The sequence below is a fragment of the Hypanus sabinus genome, unplaced genomic scaffold (assembly GCF_030144855.1).
Source record: "Hypanus sabinus isolate sHypSab1 unplaced genomic scaffold, sHypSab1.hap1 scaffold_80, whole genome shotgun sequence".
Lineage (NCBI taxonomy): Eukaryota > Metazoa > Chordata > Chondrichthyes > Myliobatiformes > Dasyatidae > Hypanus > Hypanus sabinus.
Window position 1 is genome coordinate 49,174 of NW_026781651.1, and position 20,699 is coordinate 69,872.

The 20,699-nt window shown below is 45.5% G+C and overlaps 1 protein-coding gene across 5 annotated transcripts; it reads right to left on the reverse strand.

Moving 5' to 3' along the window:
• Positions 1 to 1,007: 1,007 nt before the first annotated feature.
• Positions 1,008 to 20,676, reverse strand: LOC132390187 (zinc finger protein 585A-like). Of its 5 annotated transcripts, none has more exons than XM_059962795.1 (3): positions 20,544 to 20,676; positions 18,005 to 18,156; positions 1,008 to 4,327 (listed from the first exon to the last, which is right to left on the reverse strand). In XM_059962795.1, the coding sequence occupies exon 3, from the start codon at positions 3,853 to 3,855 to the stop codon at positions 2,464 to 2,466; it is 1,392 nt and encodes a 463-aa protein (XP_059818778.1). In that variant the 5' UTR covers positions 3,856 to 4,327; positions 18,005 to 18,156; positions 20,544 to 20,676; the 3' UTR covers positions 1,008 to 2,463. The 5 variants fall into 5 exon arrangements, with proteins under 5 accessions (XP_059818778.1, XP_059818779.1, XP_059818780.1 ...); XM_059962796.1 differs by having other exon boundaries at positions 18,005 to 18,152; positions 20,544 to 20,639; XM_059962797.1 differs by lacking the exon at positions 20,544 to 20,676 and adding an exon at positions 19,297 to 19,348.
• Positions 20,677 to 20,699: the final 23 nt, after the last annotated feature.

Consider the following 20,699-nt stretch of genomic DNA (forward strand, 5'->3'; position numbering starts at 1 on the left):
ATCTTCACCAATCTAATTGCTAATATTTGAGAAAGGATTTTAGATTCAACATTCAAAAAGATATAGGTCTGTCTGATGCACATTCAGTGAAATTTTTGTCATTTTTAGGAAATAAATAAAAAATAAAAAACAAACCACCCATTGTCAAAACATTACGAGAGGAATGTCAAGCAGATGTTAGAGAAAAACAGCCAATTGCAGACCAGAAAAGGTCTTAAAAAATGACACAAAATACAATCTTAATAATATTTCAAGAAAAAGGAAATAATCAGCAAATCAGAGTCTTAATGATTTTCAAAAGCAAACAATTAAAAATAAAAAAGTAAAACAATGAAGGAAAAATAAAGTAACTTTAACATGGAAACATAATAAGTATCTGAATGTCAAAACATAGTACGAATGTAATCAACCCAAGGGCAAATTTCTTAAGTGTCCAAATCTAGAAGCTGGTTGTTAACTAATAAACCAGATACACACATACAAAAAGGAATGGTAAATTTCAGAGACATCCAAGCTCAAATGTTGATCTTCAAAACATTAGACATCTACGTTCAAGCTCAGATCTTCGAGAAATTGTTTTGCTTCATTCACGGATTTAAAGCATTTGAATGATTTATCAGGCAGAGCAACCCTTAGGTGAAAGGGATATAACAAAGCTGAACAAAGATTCCTCTGATATAATTCTGACATCACCATTTTAAAATGCAATATTTCTTGCATACCTCAGGACAAAAATCTTCAACAAAATGAAACTTAAGATTCTCATGCTCAGTAACTCCTTTCTGACGAGCAATCCAAATGAAGAGCTCCTTATTATTCACATTGTGACATCGAAGAATTACATGACGTGGTTTTAACCCGTTCGACAGTTTTGGTTTCAGCACCCGATGTGCACGGTCGAGTGCAGGAAGGGAAGGAAATACCTCCGAGCCAAAGACCTCCATTAAGAATTTTTAAGATAGTACACAGGGCCCATATGTTCAAAGATAAATTGGCGCATATTTTTCCTAATATAAACCCTATTTGTGACAGGTGTAATGCAGAAGTGGCTACTCTAACTCATATGTTTTGTTCATGAGTTAAGTTTAAATAATTTTTGGAGGGATGTGTTTGGAATATTATCTAAAGTTATAGATGCAGATGTTCAACCTAATCCACACAGCAATTTTTGGGATTATTCCAAGGAAGCATTTTATCCATTTGATTTTGACATGATATACTTTCTGTTTTTACTACTGCTGTTTATATATTTTTTTATATTATCTACTTGTTAAACTCCTCTTCCGATTTGTATATTCTTTATTTGGAAACCAATAAAAAAGATTGAAAAATGAGATGAAGAATTGAGAAAAAAACTGAGTAAGATCCCGGCTCTCAACGTCCTCACTGAGTCTATTATTCGCAAATTCAGTCTGTGGCTTTGACTCTCCAAATCAGTAAACCTGACTTTATTCTGCTCCAATGTATGAGTGGTCAAAGTTCACTTCTTTTCCAAAGAATTCAATTTATGATCCCGGTTTAATAAGCTCTGAAAATTGCCGCTGCTGTTTTTCATTCTTCTTTTCAAGTGTTGCCAACCTACCTTCGCTCTCCTTTAACCATACTTCCAAGGTAGTAAATCTTTCATCAAGTTTTTCATCCAAAAGATTCGAGATAGCCTGTAAAGTAAGTTGAAACTTTTTAGGCTGTTCAAAGACATCTTCTTTCTTTCCATTTCCATCACCGGTTTCCTTGCCTTCGGCTAATGCCTTTCTTCCTCTGTTAGCCATTTCAGTCAAATCAAATTCAAATTCAAACAGATAAAGTTGTTATAAACACTTTGATAAAGATGTCAAAGGGGTGGTAAGTAAATTTAAAATGAACAGAGCAAAGCCAGAATGCAACCTACTCCATGTAGTGCCCCCATGAGAGTCCTTCGCCTAATGTAGCCTAACGCGCACCTTCTCAAAAATGCAGCTACACGTCGCGGTAACACAGATGGCAAGAACTATGATTGGTCCACTTGGCAGCTGCCAGTTTCCTCCTGCGCATTTCCTCTTGCTTCGAAGTTGGACAGTGGACCACATCAAGGAGAGGTTAGGTGAGGTAGTCAGAAAATATGTACATGTGCACGACTCTTCATTGGCAGACAATAAAGACTTGAAAATGGCATCAAAATCGTGCAAAGAAATTTCCAACATTGCTTTGGACATCATGGACTGCAAAAGGTAATGGAGAAATTTCTCATTTTTCTGCGTTGCAGTAATTTCAAAAAAAGTAACACTTCTGCAACATTGATTAGCTCCAACTCCAACAAGACGTAGTCAGCAGTCGCCATTGTTCGCAACTCAACACAAGTCAATTCAACACAGTAGCACAGAACCCCAACACCAACTAGCATTTTGGCAGTGATGCAGACACACAAAATCATAAGTAGAAATGCTCACAATGGCATAGCGTCTATGCAGAGGTATAATTCAGGCTTCAGCAGGTGAACAGCTTCTCCCCAGTATGAACTGACCTGTGTGCTTGTAGGCTGGATGACTGAGTGAATCCCTTCCCACAGTCTGAACAGGTGAACGGCCTCTCCCCAGTGTGAACTCGCTGGTGTGCTTGTAGGTTACCTAACTGAGTGAATCCCTTCCCACACTCTGAGCAGGTGAATGGCCTCTCTCTGGTGTGAACTCGCTGATGTACTTTCAGAGTGGATGATTGAATGAATCCCTTCCCACATTCTGAGCAGATGAACGGCCGCTCCCCAGTGTGAACTCTCCGATGTACCTTCAGTTCAGATGAGCAAATGAATCCCTTCCCACAGTCTGAGCAGGTGAACGGCCTCTCTCCAGTGTGAACTCTCTGATGTAGCTTCAGTTTAGCTAAGCAAGTGAATCCCTTCCCACAGTCCGAACAGGTGAACGGCCGCTCGCCGGTGTGAAGCCGCTGGTGAACCAGTAGGCTGTACGACTGTGTGAATCCCTTCCCACAGTCTGAGCAGGTGAACGGTCTCTCCCCAGTGTGAACTCGCTGATGTGCCAGCAGCTGTGATGACAAAATGAATCCCTCCCCACAGTATGAACAGGTAAACGGCCTCTTCCCAGTGTGAACTGACATGTGTGATCGTAGGTGGGCTGTCTGAGTGAATCCCTTCCCACAGTCTGAGCAGGTGAACGGCTTCTCTCCAGTGTGAACTCGCTGATGTATTTTGAGCTTAAATGACTGAGTGTATCTTTTCCCACAGTCTGAGCAGGTGAATGGCCTTTCACCAGAGTGAACTCGCTGATGTACCTTCAGTTCAGATGACTGAGTGAATCCCTTCCCACAGTCTGAGCAGGTGAACGGCCTCTCTCCAGTGTGAACTCGCTGATGTACCTTCAGTTGAGATGACGAAGTGAATCCCTTCCCACAGTCTGAGCAGGTGAACGGCCTCTCTCCAGTGTGAACTCGCTGATGTACCTTCAGTTCAGATGACTGAGTGAATCCCTTCCCACAGTCTGAGCAGGTGAACGGCCTCTCCCCAGTGTGAATTCGCTGATGTACCTTCAGATGGCATGACCAAGTGAACCCCTTCCCACAGTCCAAGCAGGTGAACGGCCTCTCTCCAGTGTGAACTTGCTGGTGAGCCATTAGGCTGGATGACTGAGTGAATCTCTTCCCACAGACTGAGCAGGTAAATGGCCTCTCCCCAGTGTGAACTCTCTGATGTAGCTTCAGATGGCATGACCAAGTGAACCCCTTCCCACAGTCCAAGCAGGTGAACGGCCTCTCCCCAGTGTGAATTCGCTGATGTACCTTCAGATGGCATGACTGAGTGAATCCTTTCCCACAGTCCAAGCAGGTGAACGGCCTCTCTCCAGTGTGAACTCGCTGGTGAGCCATTAGGTCAGATGACCGAGTGAATCCTTCCCCACAAATTCAGCAGATGACCAGCCTCTGCCCAGGGTGAACTGACTGGTGTGTCTGCAGGTGGGAAGACTGACTGAATCCCTTCTCACACACAGAACAGGTGAGTGGTCTCGTCCCTGTGTGAACTTGCTGCTGTACCTTCAGTTGAGTTGACCGACTGAATCCATTCCCACTGTCTGAGCAGATGTTTGAAATTACAGGCGTGCCAGTCGGTCAGATGATCGAGTGAATCCCTCTCCGCAGTCTGAGCAGGAAGGATGATCGAGTGAATCCCTCTCCGCAGTCTGAGCAGGAAGGATGATCGAGTGAATCCCTCTCCGCAGTCTGAGCAGGAAGGATGATCGAGTGAATCGCTTGCTCCTCTTCTTAAGTATCTGGACAGAGACAGCAAAACTGGTGTGTTGTGTTCGGGATTCCCGTAGACAAATTCCTTGTCATTTTTAACCTGTAAAAAGATTTACAAAATCCATCAATGTGTGTAGGACAACATTTCAGATGAGATCACTTGAGTTGTCAAGGTGTGATCTGACATCACAATGTTAAAGTGAGGTTTAACCCAAGTTGGTGAGAGAAATCATCTTGTAACTGGACACAGTGCTGGTATCTGGAATGACCATCAATTCCCTGATGCTGTTCCCGTTTCTATAAGAATCAGGCATTTCTGCCATCTCCAATTTGTACCTTGGCTGAGTTTGACTCTCTCCATTGGTATTATTCCTTGTTCCCACTGAGCTGCCTGGCCCCACAGTAACTGAAACAGTGAAGTCGGCAGTGTATTCCATGCACCCACCAGGCTCTGTGTAGAAAACTTACCCCAACATCCCGTCGGTATCTATTTCCAAGCACCTGAAAACTCTGCTCCCTCGTGTTAGACACTTCAGCCCTGGGAAAAATCCTCTGGCTATCCAGACGATCAATACCCCTCATCATCTTATACACCTAAAAAAGTTCTAAACATGAACACGGAAATTATACATTGCTTTGAGAATTTGTCAGACGTATACAATATGATGAGGGAGAAGATAGGGTAAATAAATGCAAGCAGCTTGTTCCACGGAGGTTCGGTGGGACTACAACTAGAGGTCATGGGTAAGTGGGGAAGGTGAATATTTAATGGTAACATGTGGAAAAGCTCTTTACTGAAATGGTTGTGAGAGTGTGGAATGAGATGCCAGCACAAGTGGTGAATATGATCTCAGTTTCACCGTTTAAAAGGAGTTTGGATGGGAGCCTGGATGGTAGGGGTATGGTTTTTTTTTATAAAAAGGGCCCAAAGGATATTGGGAACCAAATTCACCACAACCACAAACTGTTCTTGCTGCCACCATCCAGGAAACGGTACCACAGCAACAGGCTCCGGGACATCATCTTCCACCAGGCCATCAGACTGATTAATTGCTTTCTTGACTGTCCTATATACAAACTAAACATTATAAATCAATTTCAATTACACATTGCACATTTAGACAGTAATGTAATGTAAATATTTCTACTCATCTATATGAAGGATGTACATAATAAAGTCAATTCAATTCACCATCTCCACTATCTGTTCTGTCATTCTGGCTCCCATTCCCCCTACAACTTACTTTAACCATATCAGCCCCAACCCCCACTAGCTCTAGTAAGCCTTACCACTAAGATATTAATTGCCTCTTGCTCTGTTCCCCTAACAAAGCCACTTATCAGCCCTTTGACTTTCCTCCCCCCAACAGTTTCTAAAGTGTTCCTCTTGTTATTGTGCAGGCATGGCACTGGAGTACTCTACGATGGCTATTTAATCTCATTCCCCTTCCCGATTCTCACCCAGTTTCCTGTGTCCTGCACCTTGGGTGGAACTCACCTCTCTTCATGTCATATCTTTCACCCCGTCCTACTGCTGGATGATCTGGAATTCACCCATTTCAAGATCCAACACCTTAAAGTGCAGGGTTACAAACTGCAGCTGAATACACATCTTGTAGGTGAGGGCATCAGGGACACTGGAAGTCTCCCCTCCTTCCCTCCAATATTCCCTCTAATTTTTAGTAACCAGTGTGCACATGAATCGTGTACTGTTCATTTTTTACCCAGTGACAAGATGTGCACAGTGAATTTTATACAGAGAGGTATTCATTTTCACAGTTGGTAAATCACAGTCGATAGGAACTTTGAACTCCTCTGGGTTCGATCCAGTTCATCTGCACTTTCACACAATCTATGTAGCAGGCCTGTAATGGGTAACAAAGGATTTTCTCACCAAAGCTTTTACATATTGTCCATATGTGGTTTGCTTGCAAAATTACACTTTAAAAAGTCAGATTTCCAAATATCACTCCACTTCTTCCCACTTGCAAATTCTCCAGCAACTTTAGCACCACCATATGCACACAGGTATCACCAGTTTCTGGACTCTACATAAATATTTCCCCTGAACCCTCCCCCAAATGACTGAAAGTGGTGAACTGAGGGATGGCAATGCCAATGAATATGAAGGGAAGGGCAGCAGTCTGTCTCATTGGAGTCTGGCATATTTGTGATGTGAAACCACTTGTTGCCCAAGCCAAAGGTGTTTGCGATCATAATGAACCTAGAGAGAAGGGTTCTCACCAGTAGAAAAGTCCAGAGCAAGAGGAGGTAGAACAAGCAACACACACAAAATGCTGGAGGAACTCAGCAGGCCAGGCAGCATCTATGGAAAAGAGTACTAATGCTGAGTTCTGCCGGCATTTTGTGTGTGTTGCTTTGAATTCCAGCATCTGCAGATTTTCTCTTGTTTGTGATTGGAGGTAGAACAAAGGTGATTTTCTCAACTGCTGATGTAAAAGATTTTGTTCCCTTTCTCCGAGTTCCTAATCCTTGCATTTAGATAGCTGGAGCTCAGCTCTGTCTGAGAGATCCATCGGTTCCCATTCCCTCATCAGCCGGAAGTTCCCCGGGGCCTGTGTATGGATCGTGGGGTTGAGAGAGAGGGGAGAGAGCAGGACTGTCCGGGACTGCGGGTCACGGTGTCCGAAATTCACAGAAATTATCCCAAAGTTGGTGTTTAAGATAAAAACACGGAAAATCGCTGTTATCTATACCCGCCATTTTCAAGGCCTTCTGTGTACTGCACGCATGCGTGACACTCGGGGACGGCCTCAGCCTGACGCCTGCACATTTCATCGGCGTTTCAGCACCGGCGAAGTTTTTAACACAGGGCCTTATGGGTAATCACAGTGCTATTAAAGATTTCTGCAAGCACCGGTTCACTTTCCATAACTCAATTTTTTTCATGTGTATAGAAAAATCTGCAGCTGTTTTAACGCAGAAAGCGGCTCCCATAAACAATATACTCAATATCAACGTGTATCTAATGCCAAAGTAAAATGCAGATATAAAACATAGGAGATTCTGCAGTTGCTGGGAATACAGAGACACACACACACAAAATGCTAGAGGAACTCTGTAGTTCAAGCAGCAACTAAGCAGCGGAGTCCACAGCCTAGGCATGCTGAAAGGGCTCGGTGTAAATGTTGCCTTTTTATGCCTCTCCACAATTGCTGCCTGACTGTTGATTTCCACCAGTATGTTGCAGAAATTAACCACCTTTTTTTTTTGATCAACCAGTTTCCAAATGCTTCTAATCTTTCTTTTGTAGCTACATCCAGCTGGTCTGTTTCCTCCTTCTCCTCGTAAACTCTAGACCCCAACTCTCTCAGGAACCCCAAAAGCCCTGACTCAGGCTGGCAACTCTTCGGTTTCTGACTCTGCTCCATCGAAGTTTCACTCGATAGTCTGCTGTCAGAACTTTAGAGGTGCATTGAATTGCGAGACCGGGGAGGGGGAGAGAGAGAGAGGGGGGGAGGGGGAGAGGGAGGGGGGGGGAGAGAGGGGGGGGAGAGAGGGGGGGGGGAGAGAGGGGGGGGAGAGAGGGGGGGGAGAGAGGGGGGGAGAGAGGGGGGGGAGAGAGGGGGGGAGAGAGGGGGGGAGAGAGGGGGGGGAGAGAGGGGGGGAGAGAGGGGGGGGAGAGAGGGGGGAGAGAGAGGGGGGAGAGAGAGGGGGGAGAGAGGGGGGAGAGAGGGGGGGAGAGAGGGGGGAGAGAGAGGGGGGAGAGAGAGGGGGGAGAGAGGGGGGGGAGAGAGGGGGGGAGAGAGGGGGAGAGGGGGGGGAGAGGGGGGGAGAGGGGAGAGGGGGGGAGAGGGGGGGAGAGGGGGGGAGAGGGGGGGAGAGAGGGGGGAGAGAGGGGGGAGAGAGGGGGGGGAGAGAGGGGGGGGAGAGAGGGGGGGGAGAGAGGGGAGGGAGAGAGGGGGAGGGAGAGAGGGGGAGGGAGAGAGGGGGAGAGAGAGAGGGGGAGAGAGAGAGGGGGAGAGAGAGAGAGGGGGAGAGAGAGAGGGGGAGAGAGAGAGGGGGAGAGAGAGAGAGGGGGAGAGAGAGAGAGGGGGAGAGAGAGAGAGGGGGAGAGAGAGAGAGGGGGAGAGAGAGGGGAGAGAGAGAGGGAGTCAAAACCACAGTGAGCTCATCGTCTTGTTCAGCCCGGAGAAAATCATGCAGGGAATTCATGCAGGTGTATAAGATGATGAGAGGCATTGGTCGTGTGGCTAGTCAGAGGTTTTCTCCCAGGGCTGAAACCGCTAACACGAGGGGGAATAGGTTTAACCTGCTTGGAAGTACATACAGAGGAGATGTCAGAGCCAAGTTTTTTAAGCAAAGAATGCTGTGTGTGTGGAATGCACTGCCAGCGACGGTGGTAGAAGCGGATACAATTGGGTCTTTTAAGAGACCCTTAGATAGGTACATGGAGCTTAGGAAAATAGGTGGCTATGCGGTAGGGTAATTCTAAGCAGTTTCTAGAGTAAGATAAATGGTAGGAACAGCAATGTGGGACAAAGTATCTGTAACGTGTTATCGATTTCTATGTTTTGATGAAATTTATGGGAAACCTATCCCACGGAGTGGTGATTAATTGCAACCTGTCTTCTCAGGGAGAGTGAGAGGGGAACGGGAGGGGTAGATTTTGATATATTGATATGGAACAGAAACATGAGCAGGGACTAGATGGGCCGAGTGGCCTTTCTAGTGTACATAGTGATTGTGGTAGAGACAGTAAGTACCTGAGACACGGGATTTGATACCGAACTGATTTATCATTCACAGATACACAATATTAAACGCCAGTTTAGTTTAAGGCTAACATCAGCAGAACAGACTCCCCCAATGCTCAGTGACCAGGGGTCAGTCCTGGGTGTGATGAGCAACCGCAAGAACTGCAGACTCTGACAGTAACAGTCCCTCATGGAACCTGCAGCTGCCTTCAGTCATCATGATGGTTAAACATTTAACACGGAGCTGATTTGAACTTCCTCCCTGATGTAGGAGCGCTCAGACCGAAGATGTAGGGGAGAAGGAAAAAAAAGAGATAATAAAGTTGTTCGCACAGATAGGGATAAACAGAGAGGAAGAGGTGGAGAGTTTCTTAAATGCATCTATTTTAATGCTAGGAGCATTGTAAGAAAGGTAGATGAGCTTAGAGCATGGATTGATACCTGGAAATATGATGTTGTATTTATTAGAGAAACATGATTGCAGGAGTGGTGTGATGGGCAACTAAATATTCCTGGATTTCATTGCTTCAGGTGTGATTGGATTGGAGGGGCAGGTGTTGCATTGCTTGTCTGAGAAAATATTATAGCAGTGCTTTGACAGGACAGATTCGAGGGCTCATCTAGGGAGCATTTTTCGGTGGAATTGAGGAATGGGAAAGGTGTAGTGGGGTTGTATCATAGACCACCTAATCGGGAGTGAGAATTGGAGGAGCAAATTTGTAAGGAGATAGCAGATACTTGCAGTAAGCACAAGGTTGTGATTGTGGGAGATTTTAATATTCCACACAGAGAAACATAAAAAATAGATGCAGGAGTAGGCCAAAGGGAATAATGTCACATTTATCCACGTTAAATTGCATCTGCCTTGAATTTGGCCACTCATCTAACCTATCCAAGTCACCCTGCATCCTCCTCACAGCTAACACTGCCGCCCAGCTTCGTGTCATCCGCAATCTTGGAGATCTTGCATTTAATTCCCTCATCTAAATCAGTAATATATATTGTAAACAACTGGGGTCCCAGCACTGAGCCTTGCAGTACCCCACTGCTGACTGCCTGCCAATCTGAAAAGGTCCTGTTTATTCCCACTCTTTTCTTCCTGTTTGCCAACCAATTCTCTATCCACATCAATACCACACCCCCAGTACCGTGTGCTTAAGTTTGCACATTAATCTCCTGTGTGGGACCTTGTCAAAAGCCTTTTGAAAATCCCAATATACCACATCCACTGGTTCTCCCCTATCCACTCTACTAGTTACTAATTACTCTTCAAAAAATTCTATAAGATTCATCAGACATGATTTTCCTTTCACAAATCCATGCTGACTTTGTCGGATGATTTCACCTCTTTCCAAATGTGCTATTATCACATCTTTGATAACCGACTCTAGCACTTTCCCCACAACCGATGTCAGGCGAACCGGTCTATAATTCCCCCATTTCTCTCTCCCTGCTTTTTTGAAAAGTGGGGTTACATTAGCCACCCTCCAATCCTCAGGAACTAATCCAGAATCTAAGGAGTTTTGAAAAATTATCACTACTGCATTCACTATTTCTTGGGCTACTTCCTTAAGCACACTGGGATGCAGACCATCTTGCCCTGGGGATTTATCTGCCTTTAATCCCTTCAATTTACCTAACACTACTTCCCTACTAACATGTATTTCCCTCAGTTCCTCTATCTCGGTCCTGTACTAATTCCATTAGATTATTTATGTCCTCCTTAGTGAAGACAGAACCAAAGTAATTATTCACTTGGTCTGCCATGTGCTTGTTCCCCATGATCAATTCACCTTGTTTCTGACTGTAAGGGACCTACATTTGTCTTAACTAATCTTTTACTTTTCACATATCTATAAAAGATTTACAGTCAGTTTTTATGTTCTCTGCCAGCTTTCTTTTATAATCTTTTTTCCCTTTCCTAATTAGGCCCTTTGACCTCCTCTGCTGGACTCTGAATTTCTTCCAGTTCTCAGGAATGCCACTTTTTCTGGCTATTTTACTATCCCTAATTTCCCTTGTCAGCCACGGGTGTACTACCTTCCCTGGTTTGTTCTTTTGCCAAACTGGGATGAACACTTGTTGTAGTTCATCCATGCAATCTTTAAATGCTTGCCGTTGCATATCCACAATCAACCCTTTAAGTATCATTTGCCAGTCTATCTTTGCTAATTCACGTCTCATACCTTCAAAGTTACCCTTCTTTAAGTTCAGAACCTTTGTTTCTGAATTAACTATGTCACTCTCCATCTTAATGAAGAATTCCACCGTACTATGGTCACTCTTACCAAGGGGCCTCGCATGACAAAATTGCTAACTAACCCTTCCTCATTGCTCAATACCCAATCTAGAATGGCCTGCTCTCTAGTTGTTTCCTCGACATGTTGGTTCAGAAAACCATTCCGCACACATTCCAAGAAATCCTCTTCCTTAACACCCTTACCAATTCAGTTCACCCAATCTATATGTAGATTAAAGCCACCCATTACAACTGCTGTTCCTTTATTTTACGCATCTCTAATTTCCTGTTTGATGCCATCCGCAACCTCACTAGTACTGTTAGGTGGCCTGTAAACTACTCCCACCTGCGTTTTATGCCCTTTAGTGTTATGCAGCTCTACCCATATCGATTCCACATCCTCCAGGCTAATGTCCTTCCTTTCTATTGCGTTAATCTCCTCTCTAACCAGCAACACTACCTCACCCCCTTTTCTTTCCTGTCTGTCGCTCCTGCATATTGAATATCCCTGGATGTTGAGCTCCCATCCTTGGTCACCCTGGAGCCATGTCTCTGTGATCCCAACTATATCATATACATTAATAACTATCTGCACATTCAATTCATCCACCTTGTTACAAATGCTCCTTGCAGTGACACACAAAGCCTTCAGGCTTGTTTTTACCACACTCTTAGCCCTTATACACTTATGTTGAAAAGTGGCCCTTTTGATTTTTGCCCTGGACTTGCCTGCCTGCCACTTTTACTTTTCACCTTACAACTTTTTGCTTCTCGTCTCATTTTGCACCCCTCTGTCTCTCTGCACTTGTTCCCACCCCCCTGCCACATTAGTTTAAACCCTCCTGAACAGCATTAGCAAACGCTCCCCCTAGGACTTGGAGGAGGGACAGCCCTCAGTGATTCCTGTGTGTGCTCCCTGGAAGCCTCAAGAAATGATAATGATCATGAATCAGGCCCCAGATAGAAAAGAAAAACCAGCACAGTTTGCTCAGTGTGTCCAGAGTACTACACAAATGTTTAATGCGACTCCGCAAGATTTATTCAGTCTCTGCTGCATGACTCTCTCAGCTGATAAAGGGCAGAAATGGAAGGCAGAATTGAGATACCAAACCTATCAGGAGTTACAGGCGGGAAACCATACTGAGAATGAACGGACAGACCAGATCATTCAAGCCTTGGAAAGGGCTCTCCAGCAACCTGTCAACATCACTAAAGTACCTGAATGCAATCCTAAGCCTGGGGAATTTGGACCAGACTATTGGGAGTGATTTGTGGCCTGCTGCGGCACCTTCGTAGGAGACCAAGCCTTTAATGATGGGAATCTGTCCCCCCAGTTCAATGCCCTACTGCTCCAATGCTGACCAACTGAGTTAGCCAACATCATTAAAACAAATAATATGGATTGGCTTGACAATGACCGAAATCAAACATGACGAGCTTTGACATATTACTGAGACCTGACTTTTGAACCTCGATCAACACCGAAGGGAACTAATTCTAAAGGTGAATATTTTCAGCGGGAAGAAGGATGCAAACGGGCTACATCTGGGGATCAGAAATGGGAATAAAAACCTACCAAGGGACAGGTGGGGACAACAACTCGTTTAGAAATGGACAAGCAAGGATGCTTCCTACCGTGAGTACCACCCCTCAGGAAGAGCCCAGTGTAATATTGACAGGTGCTGGAATTTCAATTCCGTTTATGATTGATATGGGGCAACCACAACCACTCTCAAACAGGAAACAGTATCGGAAAAGGGATTCCAGCTATCAGACGCTACAATCACTCTGTCTGGGTTCAGAGGCACGGAACGTACGTATTCACGAACCCAGCCACTGCAGGTGGAATTCCAGGGGAACCAGCGTGAGGTTTCAGTTACTGTCACCACCAGACGGGGGTTTAATCTTGCAGGGAGAGACTTGTTCTGTCCTTTGGAAGTTGAGATTCTATGCTCGGACAAGGATATCATGCTGGAACTGTGAACAACTGATAGCTTCCTCTGACCACCCAGTGGTGGGCACTTTATCTGGACTCCAGTACATTTGAACCCCTTCTGCCAGTGGCCAGCTCTCATGTGACTCTGTGTTATGACCCTTCGTGGTGCTTAACTGAGGAAAGCCAATATTATGCACCCCGAGGGACAGAAATTCCCAGTCACGGTGATTGGAGAGGATAAAGGAAGAGACCGTACTGCATTTCTGGCCAAAGTTCCAGATTTCTTTTGGCGACAGACAGGACTGGTGGTTCCCAATACCACCATTAGGGTTTGCCCTGGGTTCAAGCCAAAGAGCCTAGAGTCCATTGCCTACACTTTGCTGAAACAAGCCTCCAGCACCGAGGGAGACTGGCAAGACTTGGCTGCGGTCCAACTCCGATACTGGAAGGAGTCTGAGGTGAAGGCGGGACATCTGGTGAGACACATTTTAATATTGACCGATCCCAAGATGCTATATCTCTGAGCAAATTCAGGCCATGAAGTCGGTCACACCAACTGTCCCCCTGTCCAGATCACTGTGAAAGAAGGACAGACTCTCCCATCCATTCCACAATACCCCCTCTAGCCCATCCGGATCACAGTGAAAGGACAGACTCTCCCATCCATTCCACAATACCCACTCTGGCCCGTCTGGATCACTGTGAAAGGACAGACTCTCCCATCCATTCCACAATACCCCCTCTAGCCCGTCCGGATCACAGTGAAAGGACAGACTCTCCCATCCATTCCACAATACCCCCTCTAGCCCGAATCAATTTTATGAGGATGGAAGCTCTTTTGTGGATCCAGCAGGGAAACGATGCGATAGTGACGGACAGTGAAGTAATTGAACAGGCCTCTTTTGAAGCAGCTGTCTCCGCGCAGAAGGCTGAGCTGTTTGCTCTGACTCGTGCTCTGTTGCTGGGGCAACAGACGAAAGTGGGAACGTTTACACAGACTCCCATTATGCATTTGGGATTGTACATGACTACGGGGCTCTCTGGGAACATGGGGATTCCTGACTTCCTCTGGCCACCCCATTAGTAATGTCACCTTTGTAAACAACTTACACACCGCTGTACAGCTACCTCGAGTTTTGGCTATTATGAAATGTGCAGCCCACACACGCATGTCCGACTGTGTCACTAAACACAATGCTCTAGCAGATCAAACAGTGAAAAGTGCGGCACTATCCTCAGTAGTTGTAGCTTCCTCGGGTTCCCCGTCAAGCAACCCTCCATGATTAAAGCAGAACGGGTTTGCCAGACATGTGGGAGGTACATAATTTTCAGGGGGACGCCTCTGAGGAAGAGCGCAAACTGTGGTCCCAGATGGGGTGCCAGAAAGACCCTGACCTAGCTTTTTGGATTACCCCAACGGGACAGGTTTGTGTTCCTACACAGTTTTTACCAATATTGGCTGATTATATACATGATTTACCACCCCTGGGAAAGGAGGGAATGGTTGGTAGCCTGCACCCTGCACAGCAGGTACGAGTCCCTTGACAGGTGGACGTTTTTCTGTCTACAATTTGATTTTATTGAATTACCAATGGCCCACACTTTGTAGTGAAAGTAAACGAAGGGGTATGTAACGAACTAGCGATCAAGCAACAGTTCCACTGTGTACACCACCCACGGGCTGCTGGCAGAGTGGAGAGAGCCAATGGCACTCTGAAGAGTAAATTGGCCAAACTAACGGTGGAGGCTGGACTCACTTGGTTGAAGGTCCGACCATTAGCCCTATTCCACTAGGGTTACCCCATAGGGGAAAGCGGGGTTGTCACCAGTTTAAAACATTTATGGATGGCCCATGAGGATATCCTGGGGACCAATACCTTGTGCACCATTGTTCCCAGAAAGCTTACCAGCAAAATTAGATATTGGAAGAGATGCAGAAATAAATATGCCAACTAACCAAAATTTTCCAAGCGTTACATTCACAGGTATGACAAGCTTACAAGGAAGAGAACTACCTTGCAGAGAGGAGTGACTATCCCACCACAGAACCTGGGAATTTATCCTGATCAGGAACTGGGACTGAGGGAAAGTTGGACCTCGGTGGAGAGGACCATATGAAGTGTTACTGACCACTCCGACGGCTGTGAAACTGAAGGGGCAATACATTGAAGAGACTGCAAAGATGTTACTGAAGGAACTAAGTAGAAGGACTCTCTCGGACTAAAGGAAATTGTATTGGTTGATAGTGGAGAGTGATGAACCTCTAGGTTTCTTGCCGTGGATTGTCATTTTAAGAGATAGTGCCTGAGTGACGTCAGCCGGCAGATTTCTTGGGGAGAGGGGGAAAGACAGGGAGAGAGAGAGAGGGGGGAGAGGGAGAGAGGGGGGAGAGGGAGAGAGGGGGGAGAGGGAGAGAGGGGGGAGAGGGAGAGAGGGGGGAGAGGGAGGGAGGGAGGGAGAGAGGGAGGGAGAGAGGGAGGGAGAGAGGGAGGGAGAGAGGGAGGGAGAGAGGGAGGGAGAGAGGGAGGGAGAGAGGGAGAGAGAGAGAGAGAGAGAGAGAGAACACGAACGCACGCTGGAACTTGACCACACAGCATGTTTACACATCCCAGTTTGTTTCATTGAAGCAAGGATTATTCATCCATTGTATACCGAATGTGTGATTGTCACTTTGTTTGATCCATTGGAGTGGATCTGTTGGTTTGGGAGTGTCCTGTGTGGACCACTTGTGCTAACCCTTGCCTGGGTGTGGTAATTCACTTGAAGAGGTACTCCTGTGACAAATCACTGTTGGTGATAATTCGTATAATCCAAATGGGGATTTTGTTGGAGTATCTCGTGGCTACCACTTTTGTTAACCCTTAGCAGAATTCGGGTGTGTTCTGTGGTAACCACTTGTGAGAAGGGATATTCTGTGGAAATCACTGTCGGTAATACTTTGTGTGTTGGATCTGGATTGGGAGTACCTTGCGGAATCTACCTGTGTGTTAACCCTTGCTTGGGTGGTCATTCCCTTTGAAGACTTATCCCTGTGATAAGCTAATTTTGGTGATATTTTGTATGTGGATTTAGAGCAACGATGGATAAGACCTACAGCGACTGTTATCCTGTTTTACCACCGTGGAATTTGTGGAATTCAGCGTAGTTGCCTTCTCTCGACATTCACCTTGGATTAAAAATCTCTCTCTTGTCATTTATTCCATGGCTTAACTGAACTTTCATGCTTCACCATCCCAGGACTTTGAGCTTGGTATTCCCTCTCAGTGGTTTGGGAGTTATATTTACACATATGTGTACTCATAACACCTTTAACTTCAGATTATTTTGCTTAAGTTGTTATACAAGTAGATACTAATAAAGACAGTGCTTTTAACATCAAAACTGGACTCCAGGTGTTGTCTATAGCTGCTGGTTCATTTAAACCATTACGGGTGCGTAACAGTGGTGTTTGTGTTTATGTCTTTGAGAGGGCTCACCCCAGCATCCAGTTAAGATTTTCCTGTCTCTGTCACACTTATGCCAAATGGGTAGAACTAGGGGCCCAGACAGACACAGTGTTTTGACAGATGTATCTCAGGCCCCCACCAAACAGAACTTCCTACACTGGGAAACATGCTTCCTGGCCATAACTGCAGGTGCCCAGCAGCGGAGAGGAATAACTGAGACTGAGCGATCTTTAATGATAGTTTTTCTCTCCTATGGAGTAGCCGGGAATTCACAAGAGATAATCAATTTGACTACAGCACTTGAGGACCTGGCCTCAATACTGCAGGGGCCCTGTGACAGAAACACAGGCCCAAGTAACAGAAATACCCACTGAAATGATTGCAATCTGGCAAACAGTCGTACAGAATCGTACGACTTTAGATTTTATCCTCGCTGAGAAAGGGGAAACTTGTGCTATTATTGACACAGAATGCTGCACCTATATCCCTGATGAGTCTACTAACGTTACATCCCTCTCCCAGCACACTGCCAAGGAGACTGACAGCATCAAGAGAGTAGGGCAGGATTTACACGGGTTCACGGAAGGGTCGAAAAAGTGATCTTCGAAGGCCTGTTTGTAATATGTGGGGCATGATATTGCATTATGTCCTAATAGTTGTACGTATCATTGTTATAATTACTGATGTATGCTGTTTTTCCCACTGAGAAGTCAAAGCTGTACTTGGTTGCTTTCTCTGTAAAAAATTACTGTTTTGTTGCTCATGTAATGATCAAAAAGGAGGGAATAATGAAGTACAGTTTAACACCGTTAAAAAATAGCAGCCTGTTTTTCTGAAAGAAACTGCTGATGATCAACAGATGTACTAAGCCATGCTGAGCCATATTTCTTCTTGAGGGTAGCTAGCTAGGGTTTCAGGACTCTCATCACCTTGTGTGTTCATGCGCAGAGATAGGACAGTTTCAGTCTGTTCTGTGTGTGTAAGCCATTATGACTATTTTGTCATTTGTCTTTAGGGCTCCAGCCTGTCATGTAGTAAATAAATTTGGTTCCAGCCTGTCTTGTGTGGGGAGTATCTGGATGGATATATCTGTGGTGAAGGGGAATTGCTAGTCAGTTAGTGGATTGGGTGGGAACAGTCATTGACTGTTCCTGTTTGAGTGACTAACTGAGTAAGCCCCAGATACTTGGAATAAAGAGTTTGTACTAATACAGTCTCTGAGAGACTCTCTCCGGATTTGACTTCCACAGAATGGGATTGGTTTCAAAGGGCTGGCCTGCTGGAAGAACAGTACCAGACCTGGACTGATTGCAACTGGGTCTGACAGAGGCATAACTGGTTCTTCAGAGCACTTCAGTCTCACTCCAGCTGTTTCCTACCTTCCCTTGTACAGGTATGTGATGTCTAAAGGACCAGTGTTTGAGTAAATGAGACTCACCAAACTTTCTCCTGACTGAATCAGTGGAATCTCCAAGTCAGATGGGTTCTCTCCAGTTGATTCTCTCAGTCCTCGGGCTGGTTCACTTGTTGCTGTTCCCTCGTCTTCAGTCCTGGGTTTTTCTTCCAATAAATCTCTCACTGCAGGTCTAACTTTAACATCAAAGATAATGAAGTACATTAACAATACAAAGGAGGACCAAACATTTCTGCTTAATGTTACTAGGAACAAAACTCACTGAAATTTAAACGTTGAAGGCAGATATAATGATCTCAGTGAACAATCTTTTATTCTCCCTCACATGACACAAAAGAATATGGGATAAGAAGGAGCCATCATTCAGTTATGGTAAGACATAAGGAACAGAATTAGGTGATTTGATCCATCTGATCTGATCCACCACTCAAACACTGCTGATTTTTATTCCCACACTATATTCCTGCCTTCCTCCTGTAACCCTGAAGCTACTTAGCAATCATGAATATATTAATCTCTGTCATAAATATACCCAAATCGCAGCCTCAACCAACCTCTCTGGCAACAAATTCCACACTTCGGACACCTAATGGCAAAAAAAATTCTCAACTGAATTTTAACTGGAAGCATCATTATTCTGAGACTGTGCTGTCAGATCACAGACTCTCCGTCTAATGGAAACATCGTCTCCATGTCCACAGTATCCAGGCTTTTCAGCATTTGGTAGGTTTACTTAACCATACATCCCTCCACCACCCCCACCGTCCCTCTGAACTCCAGGTCCAGAACCATCTCTATCACTCCTGAGATTATTCATGTGAACCTCGTTAGCAACAACTGTACTGAACACATTTCCAGCAATAACAGACAAACTGGTTCCAGGATAATTGACAGGGAAAAGTTGTGCTTTCTTTACTGTTCTACTATCACAGATCGAGTCATTTCCATTTCCAGGTTAAATGTAATAAAAAGAAAGTGGAATTACCAGAAACACTCAGCAGGTAAGGAACAGCTGCGGGGAGGGGAACAAACTTTACAATTCAGGTTAATGACGTTTTGTCAGAATGACTTCAAACATTTCGTTTTAGTGCAACTTGAGATTCTGCCTGATTTCCACCGAGTGACAGACTGGTGACAGTGAGGGGTCCCCTCACACAGTTTGAACACCAGACTCACGGGTCTATTTCTACTGTTGTAAACATGGAAAAGCCGGTCCGGAGACGTCAGAACACACCGCAGCTACTGAATTAATTATACAAAAATGACAAAGATAGAAGAAACAACAAGCACTTTGTCATATATACTTTGATCCTCACCAAATTTTTATCAACACACTATAGAATTTCCCATCCGGACACTTCACGCTTTGCACGGTAACTGCTCCGCCCGTGACTGAGAGGAACTGCACAGTCTTTTGGATCCAGATCAGTCCTTCTGACAACGATCAGAAACACACTGAGTCTCAGCAATTTGCAGAACGGTAAACTTTATCAGGAGGACCCCCGGGTAGCTATCCCGGTCTTCTCCGTCCTTACTTATTCCCGCACCCTTCTACTATAATAGTAGGCACTTACCCGGTGCGTCCTGGGGACTTCCAGTACCAGGTACTGTCCCCTTCTCCCCGTTTACCGCTCTGCGCTGTCCGGATATCACTCGCTCAAGCCGCGCAGGAGCGACGAGCAAGGAGTCAGGGACCACCAAACTCGGCGGGGTGCACCGTCTCCGATGTCCTTCCTCGTGTCCACCGCGGCCGGAGTGTGGATCCCGGACGAGCCCCCACGTTGTCAGAAACACACTGAGTCTCAGCAATTTGCAGAACGGTAAACTTTATTTTTCGAGTCTGCAGAGTCGGACCCAACCAGCTCCTGCTAGATTGAGTGCCGAATTACACTTTGCACAGTTTTTTATACCCTACTAGTTTACGACTTTGTGAGTTGCACCCATGTGAGGTGCAGACATTCTTCCTTAATCTCATTACAAAATTACAAATGTGATTACCCTTTGGCCCACTTATCAGCCTCAGCGCATTAACACCGTTATTGTTCAACCGTCAAGCATGTCTTCCCGTTACCCGTATCGCTTCTTTAATCAGCAAGCTATTGTTTCATCCTGATTTTGCAAATTGGTTTATACGTTGCCCTGCAAGTTGCTTTGCACGCTCTTTCTGTGTCAGCACATTCTAAATGGACTCCTTAAGTACCGTCTTTAATTTAATCATTTCTCTCAAGGACAAAAGCGAGGAGCCTCTGGAAGCGAGACGAGTTCGGGAAATTAATGGGACTCAGTGGCCAAAATCACACCACGTGATCTTGTGTCACAACGCGGAGGGCGGGGCGAATCTGCAACACACAGCCTCACGTGACCTGTCGGCGGGACTTCTATTTAAATTCTGCAGAAACAGACAGCCTGGGCTCCTGGTTTGGATCGTTTAATGCAGATTAAGTGGAGTCGACACATTTCTGACGAGCCCAGATAACTGGAAAATAAATGATTAACTGGCCCTCAGTTCGGTGCTCACGGCCAACATCGGATCTCCCCGCTCGGGATCCGGCTCAGTACTTACCGATGGGAAAGTGATATCTTCGGCCCCCAGACAGTGATCCCGACGGAAGAGACGAAAATCTTTCCCGATCACACAGCCGACCAACTTCAGCTCCGAGCGGAGAGGATAACACCGTCCACCCGGAGACTGTGAACATGCGCGGAGAGATTGTTACAT

Bases quoted from the DNA above. Each gene is read 5' to 3' on its own strand.
- LOC132390187 (XM_059962795.1), bottom strand. From the start codon at position 3,855: ATGGCTCACCAGCGAGTTCACACTGGAGAGAGGCCGTTCACCTGCTTG.